General features: G+C 38.5%; 1 protein-coding gene across 7 annotated transcripts in view; it reads right to left on the bottom strand.

The window, feature by feature from the left end:
• Positions 1-22393, bottom strand: part of GAPVD1 (GTPase activating protein and VPS9 domains 1) — a 31699-nt gene that overhangs the window by 8390 nt on the left and 916 nt on the right. For 4 of the 7 annotated variants that reach the window (XM_027802490.2, XM_055720227.1, XM_055720229.1 and 1 more), the window contains 20 exons: positions 16437-16652; positions 15187-16030; positions 13855-13941; positions 12737-12871; positions 12426-12615; positions 10666-10826; positions 9645-9774; positions 8607-8732; positions 7579-7752; positions 7162-7302; positions 6425-6559; positions 5735-5854; positions 5175-5252; positions 4676-5049; positions 4054-4141; positions 2877-2957; positions 2087-2209; positions 1459-1588; positions 944-1053; positions 151-310 (listed from right to left, as the gene is read on the bottom strand). In XM_027802490.2, coding sequence (XP_027658291.2) covers positions 151-310; positions 944-1053; positions 1459-1588; positions 2087-2209; positions 2877-2957; positions 4054-4141; positions 4676-5049; positions 5175-5252; positions 5735-5854; positions 6425-6559; positions 7162-7302; positions 7579-7752; positions 8607-8732; positions 9645-9774; positions 10666-10826; positions 12426-12615; positions 12737-12871; positions 13855-13941; positions 15187-16030; positions 16437-16621 — 3572 coding nt within the window. In that variant the 5' untranslated portion in view covers positions 16622-16652. Of the gene's footprint in view, positions 1-150; positions 311-943; positions 1054-1458; positions 1589-2086; positions 2210-2876; positions 2958-4053; positions 4142-4675; positions 5050-5174; positions 5253-5734; positions 5855-6424; positions 6560-7161; positions 7303-7578; positions 7753-8606; positions 8733-9644; positions 9775-10665; positions 10827-12425; positions 12616-12736; positions 12872-13854; positions 13942-15186; positions 16031-16436; positions 16653-20214; positions 20880-22393 lie in introns of those variants that run through there. The other 3 variants (XM_055720231.1, XM_055720230.1, XM_055720226.1) reach the window with 3 other exon arrangements.

The raw sequence follows: 22393 nt of genomic DNA on the forward strand, positions 1-22393 counted from the left end.
GAGACAATTCCATCATTTTGTGGGGAAGCAGAGATGTAATAACCTGATTTGGTAAAGCACGATTTAAACCAAAAGGGATCTTCCCAATCTACTAGTGAATAAATATATGCATTTGGAAACCCATTAACAGTAAGATACTGAACAAACTACCTATAGTCCTCTGCAATAGATGCCAGCAGCTTTCGACAGGTCCTGTTATCAAAGCGGCTTACACATCGCATTGTCTCCTGCAGCTGGGCCATCAAGTTCTTGTCCTGGAGGTTAATAGCTTCAGCTAGCTGAACTTTTAAGAAGCACACAATTTCATTATCTAATAAAGAACAAAGGAAAATTATTATGGAAAAGAGATGTAGGCATTGGTTTTAAATATAGGAAACATGTAACAGTTCAAAACAAAACTTCTGTACCTTAGGTAATAAATGTTATTTTAAAAACAGTTTAGTAAGTCTTTTTGAATTTTCCAGCTATCAAGGGATACATTTTCACACCAATATCTTATTTAGAACCATTCTAAAACGTGAAGAGGACCAGGTAAGGTGACAAATTCACTTGTCCGCAAATAAACCTAGAAGGAATGCAGGGATACAAACGCAAGACATATACTAAGTCAACATAAAGACTCAGTAAATCATTGAAGTTACTCTATTAGTACTGTAGCACAACTCCCAACAGTACAAGCATTTTAGAAGTCTATTCTATAGTTACAGGCTCTACCTGCACTATATCCAAGATATTTCATTACAAAAAAATTAGACCAGATTTTGTTGGCAGGTTGTTCATGGAGTAAGAAAGAAAACATACTGGGGGGCAAAAGGCAGCCTATGCCTTCTGTATCTATGCAAACAGAAGTTTACCATAAATGGTGCAGTAAGAGTGCCATTAGATGGGGGAAAAGAAAAGCCACACACAATACAAAATATCTGTATGTATAAAGAACATTTACCTTCAGGGTCTGTGTGGTCTGGTAGACCATTCCTTGTTGAATGTGTCAGCATCGGGAAGGCAACAGAATCTGCTGAACAAAGAGCCAATCTCAATTTCTTCTTCGCATCCCTTAAAGAGGAAAAATATTTTCTTAACAGTTGCTGCAAGGGCTGCTTCTTCAATAAGCAGTCTTTGGTATTTGTTTCTTTGGTTTTGTTTTTTTAAATACTGTGTAAAAGTTATTTAACATTATTTTAATATACCAGTGTTGTTGTGACTTCCGAACATCAGTTCTCTTGATATAGCACCTAGACCAATTTCACAGGAATTTTCCTAAACACTGAACTGCTCTGTCCTCTCAGGTTACAAAATTCCCCCTTTACCAGTGGAAATACAACAGTTTGAGATGCTTAAGACTAAAAGCATGTAAAAGTTTACAATTGACCCATATTAAGATTTTTGTGGGAGCTAATCACATGGCTTCAGCTTTTAATTCTACTTTGTGGGTAAGATTAAACCTGCAAATATATTTACCTATAGGAGAAAGCAGAACTTTGTGGCTGTGCTACTTGACTTGCAGAGTCTGGGAGATCGTCTGCAGACATGTTTTGTAAAGCCTCATCACGTGGAGAGTCATGCATACTCTCACCATCCCCAATAGCCTCTATGGAAATGAAAAAAACAACATTACACTTGAAGAGAGGAGTCAGAAGAAGAAACTAGACTCATATTCTCTCTGCTCTTCTGGTTATTCTAAGGTCAGGGAGGGAACGGAGACAGCAAATAAAACTTGTTCTGGATAAGTGAAAAAAGTATTAAAAATACACAATCTACAAGTCACAAAGAAGAAACTGCATCAGTTTTGGAAGATAATATACTTCTTCAGTATCCATTAAAAAAAAAAACAACACAAAAAAAGGTAAGTGATGTGCTATTAACAAACAGCCACCTCAACGGCAATATGAAAGAGCTGTCCTTGGGAATACTGATTTAATTCCCAGCCTCTGAGGGATTGTTCCACAGATTATTTGACACAATGTCCCTGGTTTAGAGCTCACATTGTTCAGCTGTTAGTAATAACATTGGTCTAGAATACTGAAGTGGTTTTATCTTTAAGGAGGAGAAACTATGCTGGTGATGGCTACAAAAGCCAGGTTCTCACCTGCACTGTCATAGTTTACTATGGCTCCTTCACTAGGACTGGTTCGCTTAATTGCATTCCTGTATTTGTCCAGAATGTCCTCTGCAGCTTGCGCCTGTGCATTGAGCCTTGGGCTGGGATCATCTGAAAAGGCCATTAAAAACAACAGGAGTTAACCTTGTATTGTGCCAACTGAATGCAAACACAAAAATTTAGACCTACACATTTGGACTCTGTTTTTCGCTGCATCAAACAAATAGCTGCTTGTGTTCCATGCAGCCACAATTCAAACATATTTATAAAGTCTGAAGCAAAAGCAGAAAGAAAAAACCAGCACAGCTTAAGTGAACAAATAAAGCCAGATCCTTAGCATATTTATACTGTATACACAAATGGTTCTTGTATATTTGAAGACTTCTAGAAATTATTAGGCAAACAGAAAACTAAACACCCAGGTTCAAATCATGTTTAACTTGGCACTTAAGCAATTATTACAGGAACGTGCCTGCAGCTATCCTAACAGCTCAGCTATGATAAGGACATGAGCTTTATCATGAGAAAGAAAAAAAAAAAAAAGTGAAGACTTGAGTAGAGAATCCAGTACTACACATATTGACAGAAGCATGACAATTTAAAAACAGTCTTTTAAGTCAAGAAAAAAGTCCTTACCCACTTTCATATTCAGAAAGCCAGTTGGAAACACTAACTACAACAGCATATACCTTTCTGTAAATAGATACCTGGTGGGCACTCTGGAACTCTAGAGGGCATGTTATGAGAGAAGATTACTATGATGGTATTATTCACATACCTTGAAGTGCTGAGTACCTGTCAGGCACCATGTCATCTTTGTCCTTTTCTTGTTTTTCTTTCTTTCTAAATGGAATAGGAGCTGAAAATGCAAGGTATCCGATCAAAGACTATTCTGAGATAATGGCCAGATTGAAGAAACTTTAAGAAACTGGCTAATACAGAAGCCTGTCATCAAATAAACTTCAATGAAAGCATAACCAATCTATGGGGTGGAACAGCACTGTACTGTCATCATATGTAGTAAGCTCTACCTTTAACAGACATGCCACCATGAGCCAGGCAGAACAGTTTTGCTTCCAGGTACAGTACACTCTAGGCAACTACTAGCCAAGGGAGTCAGGTAGCCTCCCATTTTTATTTACATATTTATCTATACTTTAGTTTAGACAATAGCCCTAACTCAAATATTGGTCACAAGGGCACGGATCTTTTCAGGCCACTCATTCCCTCTAGTAAGCTCAGGAAGAAGATGCAAAGACAGCACCTTGTGAAATGGAAAAGCAAAGTGGTATTAAAATATGATAACACTATCTAAAGTCACACAGAGACTGCAAGGGTTACATTGGTTCTTTTCTAACTGAAAGTCTGTTTTAAAAATAGGCAAGAATATCTAATATTGCACCCATTGTTCCATCCTCAGTTGACATTATTCACAGCATGAAAGCCAAGTATCTTGAACAAGCTTTACTTCATAAATAGCCAAAGTCTAATTCCACTCATGCCGTGTAACAAGAGATATCCTAAGTTATCAATATCCTTCAACTAGCACACTACCATCCGTCGGGAATTAAGACTAGCTTGCTATGAAGCTGCGATGAAGTCAATACCACACAACTATGAAATGACTAGCCTTACCTAAGGATTCCAAAGTTAACAAATGCTTAAGATAACATAACGCCTAACGAAATTCCTTTCAGCTTACACACCTCTTTATAGGCACTGCATATTTTGTATTTCAGTAATTCTCTCTTTACTGCAACACTTGAATTTTATAGATAAGAAACCTTTAGTTCTTAAAATTAAAAGGAGAGCTGTTACCCTGTAACAGATTTAAGTCAGTCTGGTCAGCTTTTCAAAGTGAAACTGTAAACATTTTCCATAGAAGTGCCTAAAGATACAATAAAGGCAGCATGCACTCTTACTAAAGTACTGCAACCAGACGGACATGACCCTACCTTTGGGCATGGCAGACACAAAACGTTTCCTCCACCAGGGCTTGTTTCTGTCAGACTTCTCATCATCACTGTCTTTCCGTTCCTCAATCTGTAGAATGGCAGTCTACATTTGAGCATTTACCATATCAAGTGTAAAGTCAAAATTTCTCCTTCATGTCAGGTTTTGCTACATTGACTGTAAAAACAGAACTACAGCAGAGCACAGAAAGCCACAGCAGATTAAGTTAGAAATATCCCTCCTGAAGAGGGCAGCCTGTAAATGCAACACCTGAAGAAACTTAAGACGTCACTTATTTCTTTTTTAAAGAAAATGGCTTTTCAGGATGGGATGCTGCAGTATGTTAAATTTGAGCACTATAACAAATTTATTTCTGCAGTCCCACCAAATCAAATAAAGCTCATCCAGTAAACTTAAGAAAAGCCAGAATAATTTAAGCCACTCTGACTATCTGTAGCTTTAGCTTGTAAAACGTTACTGGCCAACATTTAAAAGGTAAATAGAAGTGCACCGTAATTCCTTGGCTAAACACATTTAATACCAGCTTCCTGGCATAGTGAGCATGCTAGGAAAAAAAAAAAAAAAAAAAAAAAAAAAAAAAAAAGAGATTGATAGAAGCCTTACCTCTCCCCTAGAGGAGTCTTTGCTGGGAGATGAGGATGATGACTGAGATGCAGCCACCAGAACAGCTGCTCCAGTGTTGGTGGTCGGCATAGGAAGCTCCCTCTCCTCATTGCCAGGACGTCTGTTCCACCCAGGATCACTCATAGGTCTCCGAACTGATGATACTATATCTGAACTCCTACTGCGGACTAGCCTCTCTGGATAAGAATGCCTCTGCTTGAATGCTTCTAAATCAGTTGGAATTAAACTGTGAGACCCAAAGTTTGGTAATCGGGCCTCATTACCTCCCATAGCTCCTTCCAAGATTGGTGGATCTGGTGGTGGATGAGAGGGTCTGGCGTAGTGTACTTTAGGCCTTACTACAGCCAATACACCTGCGGTCATAAGCATAAAAGAAGCCACACACATTTCTTTAAAGATTCTTCAAAATTAGCTGGTACTAACATAGAAGCATTGAAAATGCTCATTTACTAAAAAAAGCTTATTCTTTACAACTTACCATCATTTGATGACAGCGGGTCAAACAATGCAAGCAACGAATCTGTCTGAGAAGGAGGAGATGTCAAGTGACTGGCTCCTGAAATATGGGGAGGAGGGGAAACATTTAGTACTCTATTAAGAACTACCTACAACATAAGAGACATTGGAAAAACAGCCTTCAGCAGCAAAAGTTTACAAAACACAAATTGCAAAATATTTTTAAAGATACTCTTACACAGAAAGTTCTCTGTAATATGCCGAAATGATAAAAGAATTGCATCACAAAAAGTGGGAAAACATGAGCAGCAGACCAATTCCAAAATGTAAGAGGATGATCAATGTACTCAAACTGAAGTAGGAAAAGGGGATCTTAGATCTAGTACTGAAGTTCCAGTACTATAAAGTACTCGAGTCTCTTTGTCAAACAGATACAGTGCTAGCAAATAAGGAAAATGTTAAGCTTAGCCACCAGAAATTTGAAATTGGGAGAAACTGTACAATATAAGGATTCTACAAATGTCATTTGTGAAACTTCAGTTATCAGAGATTCTAATTCTCATTCACAGGTAATTTACTTACCGTGGGCCGTTTCATCCATGTCAGGACTTGTCACAGAATCTTTTCCCCCAAAGTCAGAGCTACATTCGGACCTCAGATCCTCAATCTTATTAGGAATATCTTCAGATGTTGCACTAATACCTTACACACAACAAAAGAAGCATCTGTAATAGTCTTTCAGAGAAAAAGGAAGCAAAATGCTGAAGCTGTTAAAACATTTGGTGAACACTGTAAGAATCTAGTCTTAACTCACAGTAGCACCTAGAGACATTACGAATTTATATACTCCTAAAATAACATTTCTGCTCTACATCTTCGACTGTTTTAACGTAGTCATAATACGCTTTAACAATGGGCATCAGAAAGACACTCCACTCTGTTAAATACTTTGCAGAAAACTACAACCTAAAGTAGATATATGCTGCTTTGCTTAAAAAAAAAGTTGTGATAATAAAACTGAATGTTAGGAGTTTCTTCCAAATCAGTACTCCACTGCTAACAATTGCTACTGCAGCATGGAGTATTCAACGCTCTGCCACCTTTTTTATTTTTTCTGTAAGATGAACAAAGTATTACTGCTTTAAAAATTCCAGAACAAGTGCAGAAAGTTATTATATGAGTGGAACGATGTGTAACTACAGCAAGTGCAGCAAAGCAGATGTTGATCATGTTCTAATAGAGCAGAGACTTTTCAGAGACAATTAAACACACCTGATACAACGCTGAGGCCTGGTGTACTGGGTCGAGAACTGACCTCCCTTACATCTGTGTCATCAGATGTGCTACCCAGCCCAGAACAGCTTTCCAGTTCTTGTAGTCTTTCCTCCTGTTTTAAGTCTGGGGCCTCTACAAAAGGGAGACAATAGAGAGTAGAGAGAAAAAGTATCATTACTCAATGCCACGCTCCCTTAATATTCACATACAGAAGGAAGTGGGGCATGTGTTGATTCAGTGCATTAAGTTCTAAGCTAACTCAAACACTTCAGCAAGATTTTTCTTATATTCTTTTATACAGAATGCAGGACTCTGCACAGGTAGCAATGCTCTATCTGCTCAAGCATTCTAAGAAGTTTTTACTTTTTTAAGTACTGTATTTCTTAAATGCAACAGTATCCAGTCAAATCTTCACTAACCAAAGTAAACTGTGCTCCTAGATAGCCCTACTTAGTATCACAGGGAAGGAAAGCAAACAGAAGTCTGCTTTGCAATCCCTTCTCTCCCTTTTTGGCACTTAAGAATTTCTTAAGTAACAGTATGTCTCTCGCAACTTCTCTCTGCTTCAGAACAGTTTGTCCTTTTAATATTGGAAGTATTCACAAACACTAACTTAACCCTAAGAAAATAATTTCTCAAAGAAAGAAAGGAAGAGGCTGTGGTTTTGCATTATATGCCTCTGGAAGAGTCTTGTTTCACACTAAAGAAATAAGCAAAACCTGCACAATTCTGACCTGAATCACTTGGCAATACTTCCACACTCCATGCCTCACTTGTGGTTTCTGATATGGTTGAACCTGTGCAGGGATCAAGCAACACGGATCCTGAACCTGGTAAACACAGCAAGCTGCCTAGCATGTTCTCTGCAGCTGCACCTGCAAAAGTAAAGCCGAGGCATATAGCTAGATATAGGCTTCCTGAAAAATATGATCACATTTGAAGCGTCCTTAATAAAGCAATCATGAAAGGCAATGTTGAAAAGATAGAAATGAGCAACTAAATACAATCCAGGTCATGCACACAAAATCCTCCTACAGAAAAGTTCCAGTTTAATCAATGAAAAAACACTTAGAGACAGGAGGGCTCTGCGGCCTCATTATTTTAATGCAAGCGTGAAGCATTTTAACATACCAGATGTACCACCGAGTTACCTGCTATTTCTTGCAAACGATCTTCATCGATATTTGGATCAAAGTCACTTCCCAAGACATCTGTACTCCAAGTTTCACTCACAGTTTCTGATATATCTCTGTCATCAGTCAAGCCCATCATATCACGGATTTCAAATTTACGGAGCTTGTCATCAAGATTATCCTGAGTTGTGGCTATATAAAAATAAAAAAATTCTCAATTTTTTGAAGGGCTTCTCCAATTACTTTGGATTGAAAATCTGTAAGAGTACATTACAGGGGAAAAAACCCAAACAAACAAAACAACCCCCTAATTCTGTCAGATAAGAGTGTTTTCAAGTAAGGCCCGTAAAGCACCAGTACACTATTCAAGAGATGTGCCTTAAAACAGTTTTTAAGCGTATTTGAGACATAAGAAGTAAAATCTTAAAATACACATGGTGACCTATCAACCAAATTGACAGACAAAATGAAGAAAACTTAGCTCACTATTGAGAAAATCATACAACTCCTGTAAGAACTTATCAGAGAAAAGCTGAGGCCTCCAGAGATCATTCAAGCCCAAACCCCCTGCACAGAACAGGGTCGATGATAGCAGGTTGCTCATGGTCATGCCCACTCATGCTTTGAATATCTGCAGGCTGGCAACACCACATCTTTGGGCAACCTGTTCCAGCATTTGACAAATATATATTAAACAGGAAGATACCCAGATGCTTTAAGACTACTCTAATCCAGACCACCCTATTCCCTGAAGGAAAAAACTTGGTATCAAGCAAAACATTATGAGCAGTTTCCTATAAAGGACTTAAGCCTCAAAATCCCATGTGATTTCTTTCCTAACAACTGAATTGTACAAGAAATATTTTTTGGGAAAAAAAAGATCCAAACAACAAACCAAAACCATAAATAAATGCAAGAGTGGTTGCACAAGGAAAACTTTTACTTATTTTTTTCTGAACTAGTCAATTTTTCAACTTTTTTCCACAGGACTTCAGGTTTACCATCTACAGCACCTCAGGCACTTGTATCAGAGAATTTGCACCTGCCTTGTTCGTGCTCTAACAGTTGCAGAGCTTCAACACCATTGCTCCCAGAGGGGCCTGCGCCAAGCTCTGACACAGACTCCCCTTCTAAATCCAAAGATGACACAGAGTTGGAGCGATTTGAAGGACCTGTGAAAACAGATTTTACTGTAAATCTGATTTGAATAATAGTTCCTAAATAAAAAGCATTAACAACACAGGACACAATTATCAGAAAGATGAAAAGAAACAAAGTAGCAGTTCCAATATAAAATACTAATTGATGAGCTAATGCATATTTTCTCTATTCGTGATCCCTATTCTGCAGATACTTAACCTGCACTGTGAATTGCTCTTCTCATGTTTAACAGTACTATACTAATTATAATAATCTACAAATACATTACCAGAAATGACTGGAATTCCACCATTACCATATTTTAATGTAACTAAAACATCAATAAAGTCTTTGCCAGTAATTTGTTTACTTGTCTATTAATTTGTTTTCTTATTTTGAGGAGAGCGTGAGCAAAAACTAAGTTATGGAAGTTATACAAAATAATGCATGCTGAGCGATCTGTACAAATCTCTCCGATACCACACATGAACCTGTGCTTTGTTGTGTCTGAGGTTCATATAAAGGAGTTGTCCAGAGTCAGGAATTATTCTGAGATATGTAATAGCTTATTAAAACACGATGAAAAATAAGTCTGAGAAGTCGAAGTTTACAGTTATGTTAGATTATCTTAGTAATTAGTGCTGCACATAAGTTTTAAAAAAAGTTTTAAAAAAATAAAATAAAATCCCTCTGTCTTTCTAAATACACTTAGGTTTTTCACTCCTAATTCTCAGACTCAGTTAGGCCTTTGCAGGTCAAAATTTAGCTCCAGGCTTTTTTCTTTGAATGGCTAAGAGGAAAGACAGGCTCTCAGGGTAAAACAGCACAGTCTCCAAAATGCCAAAGATGACATGCTGTATTTAACAGAAGTTCCTTTTATAAAAGGGGGAAAAAAAGGAGGGGGGGAAGCACAAAACTTCTTCAAGACTTAAGTAGCCCTTCACCTTCAGATATTCCTTCCAGATTATCACTGCAGAGGGAAAAGCGCAAGGTTTTATCAGGTTTACCATGGAGTTTGTTTTCATCAACAGGGACATCTCCTTGCCCACCATCTGCAAGCTGCATATTTAAGACCTGGGGAGCAGGAGAAAGAAACAAGTCTTCCTTAAAATAGTCTATTTTTCGTATAATTAAATAGCCAACAAAACACTGGACACATTTTTTGCACTGCTTTCACTAGAAGTTAATGGCACAATCAAATATCTAGCACTCCACTTGAAAAAAGACAGCTATGTCCAAAGTTAGAGGCTGGAGAAAATGTAACCAAGACGTGAACATAAGGCAAGTCCTGATAATAATGGAGCCACCAGCTCTCTCTTCACCCCAGCAGACTAATATAACATGGAAACTGATCATTACGAGGCTGCAAAAGGAGATAATCCAAACTATCAGGCAAGGCACCAAAGATGAAAGCAGAAGCTGTGCTACAGCTGGTGAAAGAAGAGGCTGCCTTACCCTAAGCAACTAAGTCTGAAAACATTCACGGCAACGTGACCACAGCTCCACCCTCACAAGAGGCTGGGCCTGTGCGTTTCAAGTCTGAGCTGCCAAAAACATCGGGATCAGTGTTCCAGTTCTGTCATTCACCTGCACCACTTGATCCAAAGGACAAAATATGCAGAGAGATAATTGAGTCAGCTTCTTCAGGCTCAGAAACAACAGCCCAGGTTTGCTCTGAGGCATGCTAGATGACAAAGCCTCTTCATAAATCTGCCAGGTTCATTTTTCCTGTCTTAATATACTGCTTTTCACACCTTGCCGACATACAAAGTGAGGAAAAAAAAAATCTAACAAAACAAAATTTGAAAGTTACAAGCCTCAAGTTCAGTAAAATAAGGCAAGGATTTTCATTCCCGTGCTAGATTTATTACCAAAACTTAGCGTCACAAATTCATTGTTCTGTTATTAGAGGACACAGAAGCTGTACTTTTCAAAATATCTGTACTTTTCAAAATTTCTGCATACCTCATTTTCTGACATCATTCCTGGAGTAATCTGTGGACCTGTTCCCAAAGAAATCACCAGCACTTCTTCTGGCTGAACTTCTGGGATAGTCTCCTGGGAGGATCCTTCATGATCTCCGTGCTGATCCATTAGAATATTTGATCTACTTCTGCTGCGAGTTGCTAAGAAAATATTTTGAAATACCAACATTAGAAAGCTTTTCCTTGTTTAAGGAGGAAAAAAAGATAATACAATGCAAATACAGAACTGCAATTTTTGAATTAGGAATGTGCATACTAAATAAACTTACAAAATGCAGACATATTGAACATTGACAGATGGAACTGCTGTTTAAATTTGAGTACTACACTGTGAAAAAGCAAACTTTCAACATTAAAAGTTTAGAGAAACAAGGTATACTATGTCCTGTGTGCATACACAAGTTCAGTGTACTCCAATCACAGAAAGACCTTTAATAAAATATATGAGAAAATTAAGAGGTTTGTTACCGATTAAAAAAGTCTAGGTTTCTGTGGTTTAAAACTCTTAATTTGTTTAGAATTTTTTTTTCTCCTAAAAAGCAGGAAAATCTTATTCTAACAGATGTCTCAAACCCCAGACACACAATTCAACATCAGGTGGTTTACTTTGATGATTTTGCAACCCTTTGTTAGTCTTTTCAGGTAGCCTCATATTCCCCTGATTGCCAAAGTAAACCAAAGGCATGCTTAAGTCATGTGTTACACATTTCACAGAGAAGAATGGAAAGAGGGCATTACCCACCAAAAGGGGTTACTAGAGTTATATGAGCTGAAAGATTGGTTGCAGAAGTATCCCAGGCAGTAATGGCTGCCAATTGCTGTCCTGGATTTCGAAAGCATTAAAATGAAACAAAAGAAATAAAAAATTTGAGCAAAACCTACTTTGTATCATAAAATAAATGCTGTTGTGCCACTACTTCATAGGCATAAGACCAGAACCATTCAGAAGCAGAGTTAAAACAACATGGGACAGGTTTGGTTTGGGGTTAGTTTCGTGGGGGTTTTTGCCACTTAGTGAGCTCTACATATTTTCACCCTGTTGCACACTAACACCAAATCTCTCAAACAAACAAAAATATCCCCTGTGGTCACATTCATGTAAACATACGCCAAAGGAGTGTACCACACTTCCTATTTTAAAAAAAAATATTATTGAAATGGACAAGTTCAAGACCTGGAAATCCTCTTCAAAAAAAGGACAAAACTGCAAACAACATCAAATTGCAGTACGATATACTAACAATTGGAATTAGACTGGGCAAGTAATGGAGAAAGAAGAAAGCTCTTCTTCTCAGCACATATTCTAAAAGTTCTGCTCTTCCTTTTTCATCCTCTTCCGCATTTGCTCTCTTCCAAGACACAACAATTTAAAACTTACTCTATCCCACTAATTAAATGTCATCACTTCTATCTTACCACTTTTCTAAACAATCTTCCCTCCTTGATCTGCTTCCCATCTTCAAATTTTCCCTTCATCACCACTGCATGTAACATGGCTACCAAACACTCCAGCATTTTTCTCAAGTTCAACAGAGAGTGATGAAGCTCACCATACTTGCATCAGAAAGTAAGGAAGTTACCTGGCTTTCTATGCAAAAGAAAATCCTTCACCACCTACAGAGAAAAAGTAGGAACTGAAGGTGTAGTCCAAGAATAGCCCCAAGAGACGACTGAAATAACAGCACAGAAAATCTACCAAGGTATCAGAAATCATGCAAGAAGTCTGCTTGCTCTCCTTACCTATTGGTAATCGATTTTTTTTGTTAGCTGGAGTAGTTGCAGGAGAAAGTTGTGGGGTATTATATGGAGTCATTTCAAGGCTGCTGCTTTTCCCTGGTTTGTTCTGGGGTAAGTTTGCCAGCAAGTTTTCCAAAGCCATCCGATCTTCCTTAAGTTGATCACTTGACATTACATTCCGCATAAAGCCAACCTAAAAATGTACAATTAGTGTTGGTAAGAATGGCAGGGTAAACTATCAGCTGTGTTTACCCTATCTGTAAACATATGGCGTCAAGTTTATACTACTTCTTTTTAAGACCTCATGATATTACCAGAGTAGTTAGCTGGCTGTATGTCATGTAAACCACTGTTCTACTCAATCCCTCCAGCAGGTTAACAGAAGACATTGGAGGAGTTTCAACTGCACGCCCATCAATAACTACGTCCAGGAAAGCAGCAACACAGCTCTGCAAAGAGAATAAACAGTTTTTGAATGACAGACCATCTACTAGAAGTTACAACAAGAGTTAAGTAGCTTACATAACAATATCAGTTTTGCTTCCTACTTTTAAAATCTTAAGATAAAATACCATGTATCATTAAAATCACTGAAGAGTAAGCAAGGAAAGCATGCAGTTAGTTTTAGTGTTTCCTTTGTTCCTTTTAAGTAAGTAACACTTTTGAATGCAGAAGTGCTGCCTTACAATTTTTAAAAAAATGAAAGTGTTTTATGGCAATTACACTGCCCCTTCCTGAAGAATCTGGTGAGTGCAGACTAAAAGTGAAACAGGGAAGCAACACACAATACCACTTTCTAACCTGATTTAATGTTACTTATATAATAAACATGTAACTTTGTATGATGACTGTGTAACAATTATAATCATCAGAAACCTGGAAGTTACACAAGCAAATCAGCAGGTTTTTAAACATAAGATAATACATCACAGATCATTAGCTTCACTGTTCCTCTGATGAAGCTGATTTCAGTATTGCTATGGACTATTCATACTAACAAAGGAAAAGCTGAACAAAAAAAGCAAAACTACGCAAAAAAGGAAAACAAGTTACTTGTACTAACAAATTACCTGGTGTTAAACCAGATTTCATACAAAAGTTGTCTTCAGATCAAAGTGTTTTCTTTAGGTTCAGCGGAAAAAAACAGAGATGGTAATTCAGCATTTCAGTTTAAAAGGTAACTTCCTTCAATTTCTTTTTTGTAATTTTCTTTTAGGAAGTGTTATGTAAGGGTGGAAGCAAGAATCCCTGACCCTTAATTCTAGTACTTAAGATTCTGTTCCCAGCTTTGTGCAGGATTTAATCTGCTTTTCAGTACATATAACTTGGAAGTTAAACACTTAGTAAGTCCTTTGCAATGTCTGAAAAAAAGAGCGTGCAAAAGAATGAAGTACACACAGGAGCCATAGCTTTTTTTAGCCTGGATTCTTACCTTGTCAAATTTAGCAAGGTTGCTCTTCATGCGTGGATCTCCCTCTTCAGAACCTGTCATTGCCAATTGCTGCAGAAGTCTCCCAACCTGAAATGAAAAAGAAGTATGAAGAATAAGCATTTCAAACCAACATCATGATAGACCTGATTATAAAAAAAAAATAGTTAAAAAAACTCCTCGGTTCTTATTCTTTTCCTAATTAATACTCCAATAAATACTTTTGATTGAGTGGACAGAGTCTTGTACTTGCTTTCAGGGCAGAAAAAAATGCAAGAAACTTTATCAAAAAAAGGAGTCATTGCATTTAACAAGAAAATCTGCACACCCAATATGCTATGAGCATACATACCTCCCCCCTTCCCAGGAACAAAGTGTGTTTTGTTTTTACAATACACCAGAATTGAGTTGAATCTAGGTCATCTTAAACTCAGAGACTTTTAAAGGCTGTATGTATTTTACTAAGAATATGCTGGAGGAAAAAAAATAGTGAAAGGGTTAACCCTTTTTTCAGAGTATATAATCCTTATTAATCTTCAACTGCACAACAACTTTCAGTTTTAAAGAGTCACCATCTGCAAGCTCTGCTACAACATGCAGGCAGTGATACAGGAGAGGATTGCTAACGTATTTCGGAAAAACACTGGCAAGTAACAGTCTAGTCAGTAAAAGTCACTAGAATGATTATACTGTGAGAAACACTCACTGTCCTCACTGTCCAGTTTATAGACAACATTAAAAAGTAGGCTTTGTTACTTGTGCGGGGAATATTCTCAGACAGGTGTTGCTTAATACCTTCAGACTACACGTCTACATACTGTCATTAAATTGCCCAAGTACTTGCACAAAGACAAAAATTTGCCATGAGGACTGGGGAATACTCTAAGGTTTAATGAAAGGGCAGATAGCCACCCACCAGAAACACTGGTCATTACTGCCAGGCAACAAGGTTCTTTCAGCAAAATATTTCATTATTTTGTGCAACACCTGACATAATATTTAACACAAGCGAGAACAGCACATTCCTTTTCACACATTCCAGAATTCATCTTACAATCACTTTTAGACTTCAGTTTCCATCCCTTATAATAGCTTTTAAAATACATTCGCAACTCCTCTAAGAGATAAAGGAATATGCGCTATCAATTTTTAAGCCAATATTTTAAGCAAACAAACTTTAGAGCATGCTTTTTCAACAACGATTAACACAAATATTTTGTTAGCATTCACCGTTAGGTAAGAGGGACAGTACCTTTACTGTAGTAACATCCACTAGAAAGTGGAAAAAAAAGGTCAAGAACATTTCTTGTAAGACTACTTTAAAGTGAGTCATACCTGCATCAGATTAAATCTTGCCACCTCATTTATAGGAGCATCAGAAATTATCCCATACTGTTCTGGGTTAACAATTGCAGGACAGATGAAACACGCTAGAAGAAGATCTGTGCACATTGCTCTGACCTCCCCAACCTCCAGCCTGTCTACACACGACAGCGTTTTGTACATTTGTGACACAATCCATCTCAAGCTGTGAGGAAAACAGTACGTGTTTTGTTTGAGATAGCCAATGAATTTGTTCACCAAGGTCACCAGCTTGGCCTCATTAGAGTCAACCATCTCTTGGACTCTTTGCTTGAACTTTTCTGTGCCTTTTTCTCCAAACAACTTTTCCTGTTGTACTGGGGAGAATCTCTCAATTAATTTGTTTGGATCAGTTTCCAAGTGGTCTTCATCTTCGACCAGAAGCTGCATGATTGGCTCATGTAAAGTTGCAGTAAGAAAAAGTTTTGCAGAAAAGAGTCCTTCAGAGAAGAGTTTGAATAAGATGCTGAACGCACAGGTGCCTCGTCTCAACAGCCGCCTAGGGTTGTCACTTTCCTTGAGTTCAAATTCAATCAAGTACCGGAGGACCTGGAGGAGGTAGCTCTCATCCTCCTGCATGATGCAGTTGCCATAAATGGAGGTGAAGACCGTGTGAATGACGCTCTGAGTGTTGTCCTGGTTGAGCTTCTCTCCAGCAACCAGACAGGATGCAATAAGCCTAGGGTTCTCTCTCAATCTGTTTAGGAATTCTCCATAAGCAGTCTCCTGAAATCCCAACTGCTTATATCCGTCCACAAACTGCGTGTCCTCCAAGATTTTAGCATGCTGGCAACATTCAGCAGGAGAAGCTTCAGCACTTCAAAGAAAAACATTGAAACAGTTTTAAGTAAATCTCAAGCAAACTTCATAAAAGATGTTACATGGTCAATCTATTAACAAGACTACCACCAAGGAAAAAAGTCTTTACATACAGTTAATAAAAATGATTTGCAAATTCAGGAATAAGAAGAGTTTGTTCCCATAAATGACAAACAGAAGCCAAACACATATATGAAAAAAAAAAGGTAGCTTAAACAGCCAACAAATAACTTTCAGGTGAGTCAGATCCCCTAGTTGAGATTTGCTTTAAAACCTTACTATTTTTATGATTAGTACAGCAAAGGACTTCAGATACTAAGTGTAAAAAATCTGATGGATTTGCTGCAATTCACAGAGGTTTAGGAGCTTGTTCTTCCCAGTACCACCCCACCCTCCCAAGTCACCTTGTTATGATAAGTCTGTCCAAGTTAATCCTTTGCTGCTTGGAAATCCATGCCGTGCGGTACAGCTTTTCAGCTGTCTTCAATACATCTGCATTGAGCCTTTGAATAAGTTGCTTTTCTGAGTTTACATACAGCCGTTCCTGCTTGAGGTGATGAGCCAGCGTGTGTATATCTAGCTTCACCATCTTGGGCAGCGAGTGGGTTACACAGTACTCACTAAAAAGAAGAAAGAAAAAGAAACTGGTGAATTTCAACAGGTAGGGAATAAGTTCTGCCAGCCCCAATGAAGCAATAAGCAGGTCATAAACTCACACTTAGCAGCAAATACTGCTGATGCCCCTTCCATGTCAGCATAGTAATACCTTCTCTCAAATCCACAGCCCACCCACTTAATGACTGAGCCACTCTTTCTTAACGCAAAGTTTCCTAATTACCAACTTCATTAACCCCTTGTTCTGTCAGCACATCAGGGACACCTGCAAATGGTATTTTCAACTCACACTCATGAACTGAAATAGTAATACAGTACAGCGCTACAAAACTCCTGCACCATGCCTCCAATACACAAGGTAAGAAACTGGCTATTACTTGGAGAGATGTGGCCCTGGCTACAGCTTAGGTGACCAGCTCAGGGAGATGAAGAGGAGTCCCATTCCAACTCACTGTCTTGTGAATTGGCAAAAAGATTTCTGTACTTAATACTTTGCCTGAAAGCATGTCCACATAACACAGCCCTATCCAAGTACAGTTATCTCTGGCCTGTTAAAACAAATGCCCTCTCTAACCTGTGCATAAAAAACACCAAGCTCCCAATATTGGTCTTTTCTGCTAAAAAAAATAAAAATAATAATATTACCGATTTTAAAAGATATTATAAAATCAAGACTTATCAACACCCAGATAAGGCAGAAGTTGGAAATATAGCTGAAGACTTTGCTCAACAGTAGAATTCATTCAGAAAAAAAATCCTCAAATATTTCAATTCAGAAGAATATTTCTTTGGACTATGATCAAAAAATATTGTTTTAAAGACAGAAAAACTGAAACAACTGTGGGCTTTCATAGCACATCAGGAACGAAAATCTACACAAACTACTGTTATGTCTCAATCTAACATCAGCTCTAACTTCATAATTAGAAAACATCTTGGTTACCAGTTAGATAAACCAAGAGTACCACACCATTCAAAACAAGTTCAAGGAGCTAATCCATCTAAAAATTAACTCTACAGAAGAAAAAAAACACATCAACTGTGTTAATGGTAACAAGGGAAGGGGCAGAATCATGCAGATCAGATTATGTTTCCATGGAATTAATGATAAACTGCTTTATGTCTTCTTCCCCACCAGAACTAACAGTCATACTAGTTAATTTGGGAAGAAAAAGGGTTTGATCCAGATATTGTCTACAACAGCTGTCTGTCAGTTATATTGGTAATGGACACAGGTCAGAGCTGTCACAGGATCTGGCGATGAACCCCTCAAAGCCATACTACAGTTAAATGTAAAACTTACTTCCCACAACCTGCAGCAACTCTACAGAAGCCTTGCTTCACAAAACCATTTAATCCATCCTTGAGAAACCACAAATAATGTACCATACACCAGCCTAATGCTCTGCCCTTTAGTGTTTTAAAGATCTGCGGTTCACTGCCCAGCCTAGCAGGAGATGATCTTCTCTGAAGAATACAGATTAGCTCCCTAATTAGGCACAGGTTTTACATTGCTTGGGTTTTTTTCAGTGTGTGGAGAAAGCCTGATAACCAGGCGCACTGACAGCCATCACTGCTCCTTGTGTGTGTAAGTTCTTTCATCTGTAGTTTTAACCCCACAACCAAAACCCTAGCAGAGACGAAAAGAGATGCTGTCACAAGTCTTTATGCATGAAATATTGCAGTCTTATTACACCTGATGGTTTAAAGACCCTTCCTAGCAGATACAGACAACTGTGTATCTAATGCGCTCTCAAAAACAAAACCCAAAACCCCAAAAACAACACACTCAAAAAAACCAACCCAAAACCCAAACAAAAAAATCCAGCCACTCTAATCAGTGGCTACAGCTCATACATCCAAAGATGAGATCAAGCAAGGAACTTGAAGGATACACTGATTTAGACATTTTTAACTGGGACAGTCTCAGAGAAATGATTAGAAAAAGAAACACTGACATTACTGCCAAAGTTCTTCCAGAAACAAATAACAACTTCTTGCAACAAATTTATTTTTAGCCCCAGAATTTAAGGGCTTGCAAAAAAACCCTGGCATTAAACTTGACACTGCCTGCAAACACAGTAGTAGCTAGTTATCAGACTATGAGCTATTGATACCAGCAAGAAAAAGAAGTTGCATCCATAAAAATACACATGCACAAGATGTGCAGAACTATCTTCTGTCTTTTCAGATGCTTTCTGCTGTAAGGCAGTTCTTAACAGTTGCTCGTAGTTTATCAAGCCTTAACAGTTTTAGTTGGCATTTCCCATTTTAAGGTGGCCACCCACAGGCTCCGCATTTCTGGACAGAGTAGTAGTAGTCCAAGCGGCTCTCCTGCTTGTAAGCAAGTTTTGGGAAGGAATAGAGGACCCACATGGGGTACCCCCTATGAACAGCCTTTTGATTTCGCCTGTGTCCCTATGCTTTTGCCTTGCCAAATTTCAAAACAAGTTTCTATTTTTGTGTCACTCGTTACAAACACATTTAACAGTAGACAAGCTGATTAAACAGCTTCTGAGGTGTCTTACATACCTAGAAGTGATTTATCTGTTTCACTTTTTTTTTTTTTTTTTCCTGTTACTAGAGAAGATGTTTTCAGCATCAGGGAAGAGCTAAGCACTCTGACAGCTTTCAGCCTCTGAGGAAAGACTGTTCTTTCTCCCCTCGCCCACAGGTGGGAGCAAACTCCAGTCAGCAAGAGAGACAAAGCGGAAACAATATACTTTTTCTGTTAAATTGTGATTATCAAAATAGCCATTAAATTGCTGGTAACCTTTTCTGGAGCTACTGACAAGTAAAAAAAAAAAAAAAATATATAAAAATCAGTTAATACTCAGAAAGCAAATAAGACTCCCATACAGGTCAGAGTCCTAATAAGCATGCATATAATCCACCTGTCCAGCAAACAAAATGAACAACAGAAGAGCAGAAAATGTCAGACTACTGCAAAACAATACTGTACCATTTGCAATGCCACCTAAAAAACACCCACAAAGACAGTATGGGCCTCACACATACTCAGAAAGTGAAGTTACCACCTAACATACAAGTGATTTACACATCTCCTTACAACAGAGCATCACAGCCATTAAACAGAGACACCGAAGCACCGAGTAACTGTGAGAAGTTGCACAGTGCTGTGCATTCTGACTTTCTGTAAACTAATTGCCACCATGAACTTCAGGCCCTGTACAAAACAAGGCTCCAAAGACTACCATTACCTGCATCTGCACTTCTAAATATACTGGTCCCATGACTACTTCATAACATCCTACCAATTGGCCACTACCCATGTGTCCATCTTACCTGATCTCTACTGTAGAGCAACAGAACTAATGAAAGCAAGAGAACTGATTTGGAACTGAACCACAGCAGGTTAATAACTACCACTTAAGTCAAGAATGATAAAAATCCACAGGATTTTCCTGTCGATCTGCAGGAAGTCAACTGCACGACAGCAGTTTTTACCCTATGCACAGGAAAAAGGGATCAGCAGTTTCCCCATCTTTACAATCCTTCATAAAAATTAGAGTAATGTGATTGCTAGTGACTGCTACTGAAATATACCTCTGTGAAGAGGACCACCTCATTTACTCTCATTTAGCAGTTTTTACGAATGAATTATTCTGAAGTTGCACAAGTATAGCGAGCAACTTTGTCTTCACCTTAAGTTTCTGGCAGACATTTCAGAACACTAGAGATGTCAAGCGGGTAGTTTAATACACACAGTACTTCAGCAGGCTTCAGACAGGCTCGAAAGAAAACCTACACCACAGTAAAGAAAACAAAAACCCCCTAGTTAAGCAAGATGCACGTGCTATTACTTTCTTCAGATACTGATACTATTAATGCAGCTGTCTTAAAAGAAGAAACTATTGTACCACTGACACACCTACACAGCATGTGCTGCCCCCCTTTCCAAAAACCTCTTCCCTTCATGATCAGTATGAAAGAACAACAGTTGCATTCTCTGACCAGACCACACAACATTCACTCCGCGCCAGTGTTCAGGACAAGAGCTTTAGAAGCAATTAGCCACAGTTACATATTTGGTAACACACCACAGAAGGCAGCACTAGAGCAGAGTGAGCGGCAGCAGCTTCAACTGATACTAATTCCAGAATGTTGTTTGTCAGATTACCTTATCAGTTTCTGGTAAACAAAAAGGTGCCCATAATTACCCAATTACCTGGTTTATGACTACCATGCACCATACTGGAAATAATAGATGTCTGTAGGTAGTTGTATAAAGGAGACAGTTTAGGAAATTTAGATATCCAACAATCTGCTGTGGCTGAAGGAACAACAGATATCAGCTCCTGCTATGTGCAAATTATTTTCCAATCCCAGTAATTTCATTTTGCTGTGAAAACATTTCAAATTTTTGGTCAGTTATTTCAAGACTACTTACTAACCTACTGAGAGCTGTGACGCAGTAGGAGAAGCTTGGCACAACAATCCAAACAATTTCACTTCATGATGTTCCACAACATAGGACTTGACAGCATCTAAGGTGTTTTGCCCTGCTGTCAGCATGACATGTTTGTTCAGAACCCCAGACAATCTATGCCTTTGACAAACGCAGGACACAGATTGCTTCCTATGCTTGAAAATCCTGGAAAGCACTATATTCAATCTTTAGGTACTGAACTCCATCTTACAAAGTATGTGGCTTTGTATTGCAGCATGCAGAAACAAGTGACATCTCCGTTGAATATTTCTGCAATTCAGTTGACAGAAAAAGAGACTAAGTGAAGTAGTAAATACTGCTAGTACACCAGACACTTCTTCCTCCTCCAGCGTTTCCTGCTCAGGGTTATTTGCTCCTCCTGAGTCTCGCTACGCAAGACTCAACTTCCAAAGCAAGTTAGGGCAGATCTAACGTAGGCAGGGCAGGGCAAGGCAAAACTGAAATCACTCTGTCTTACTGAAAATTAATACCTAAGCAAGCTCAAATAGCTTTCATGCTAATTCACCTCAGATGCAGTACCTCCTTCTTCATTAGTATTTATAGTAATAACTAACAAGTCTTATTTCTTTATACGAGCTAACAGCCTATCTCCCAAAGTTGAGCTAAAAAAGTCCATTTTTCAGTAGGACAGCTCACCACAACCTCACTTATCTGCTGAACTCTCACCTTATACCCACCGTCTCAAAACACGTGTACAACATGCAAAATGCATTTCAATTTGCTACAGTTCAACATCTAATCAATATTAATAAGAAACTCATACCTCAAGTTTGTTTCTGCCCAGTGGCTGTTCTACAACTAGCGTTGAACACGCTGTCTATCCTGCAAGATCTATGTGCAAGGAGCACCTCATTTCTCATGCCTCTCAACAGAACTTACCAGTAATGCACAGGATCAGCTGGCTACTAATTACCCATTACAGTATTACCGTGTTGCATAAAATCAACAAAAGCATATAACCATGCTAAAATCTACTCCAATTGTTTGTGATGCTAGAAAGAGGAGTTTCCCTTATGTAAGGAGTTGCACTAATAAACTTCTAGTCAGAAGAAGTGCAGAACTCTGAGCTGCTCAAACTGACAAAAACAACCTGTTCCTAGCCCCTTCTCTCGACAGTAGCTCCCTTCCTCACCCTGAAACATCCCATCCACGGGCCACCATGCAGGCTAACTGCTGCTAGAGCACATACTGACAGCGTAAATCCTCCAGGACCTGACAAATCTCACACCAAAACCCTGGTGTGGAGTATCTCAAATATTTTGGAACCCTCCATAG

The sequence above is a fragment of the Falco cherrug genome, chromosome 9 (genome assembly GCF_023634085.1).
Source record: "Falco cherrug isolate bFalChe1 chromosome 9, bFalChe1.pri, whole genome shotgun sequence".
In the NCBI taxonomy this organism is placed as follows: Eukaryota; Metazoa; Chordata; class Aves; order Falconiformes; family Falconidae; genus Falco; species Falco cherrug.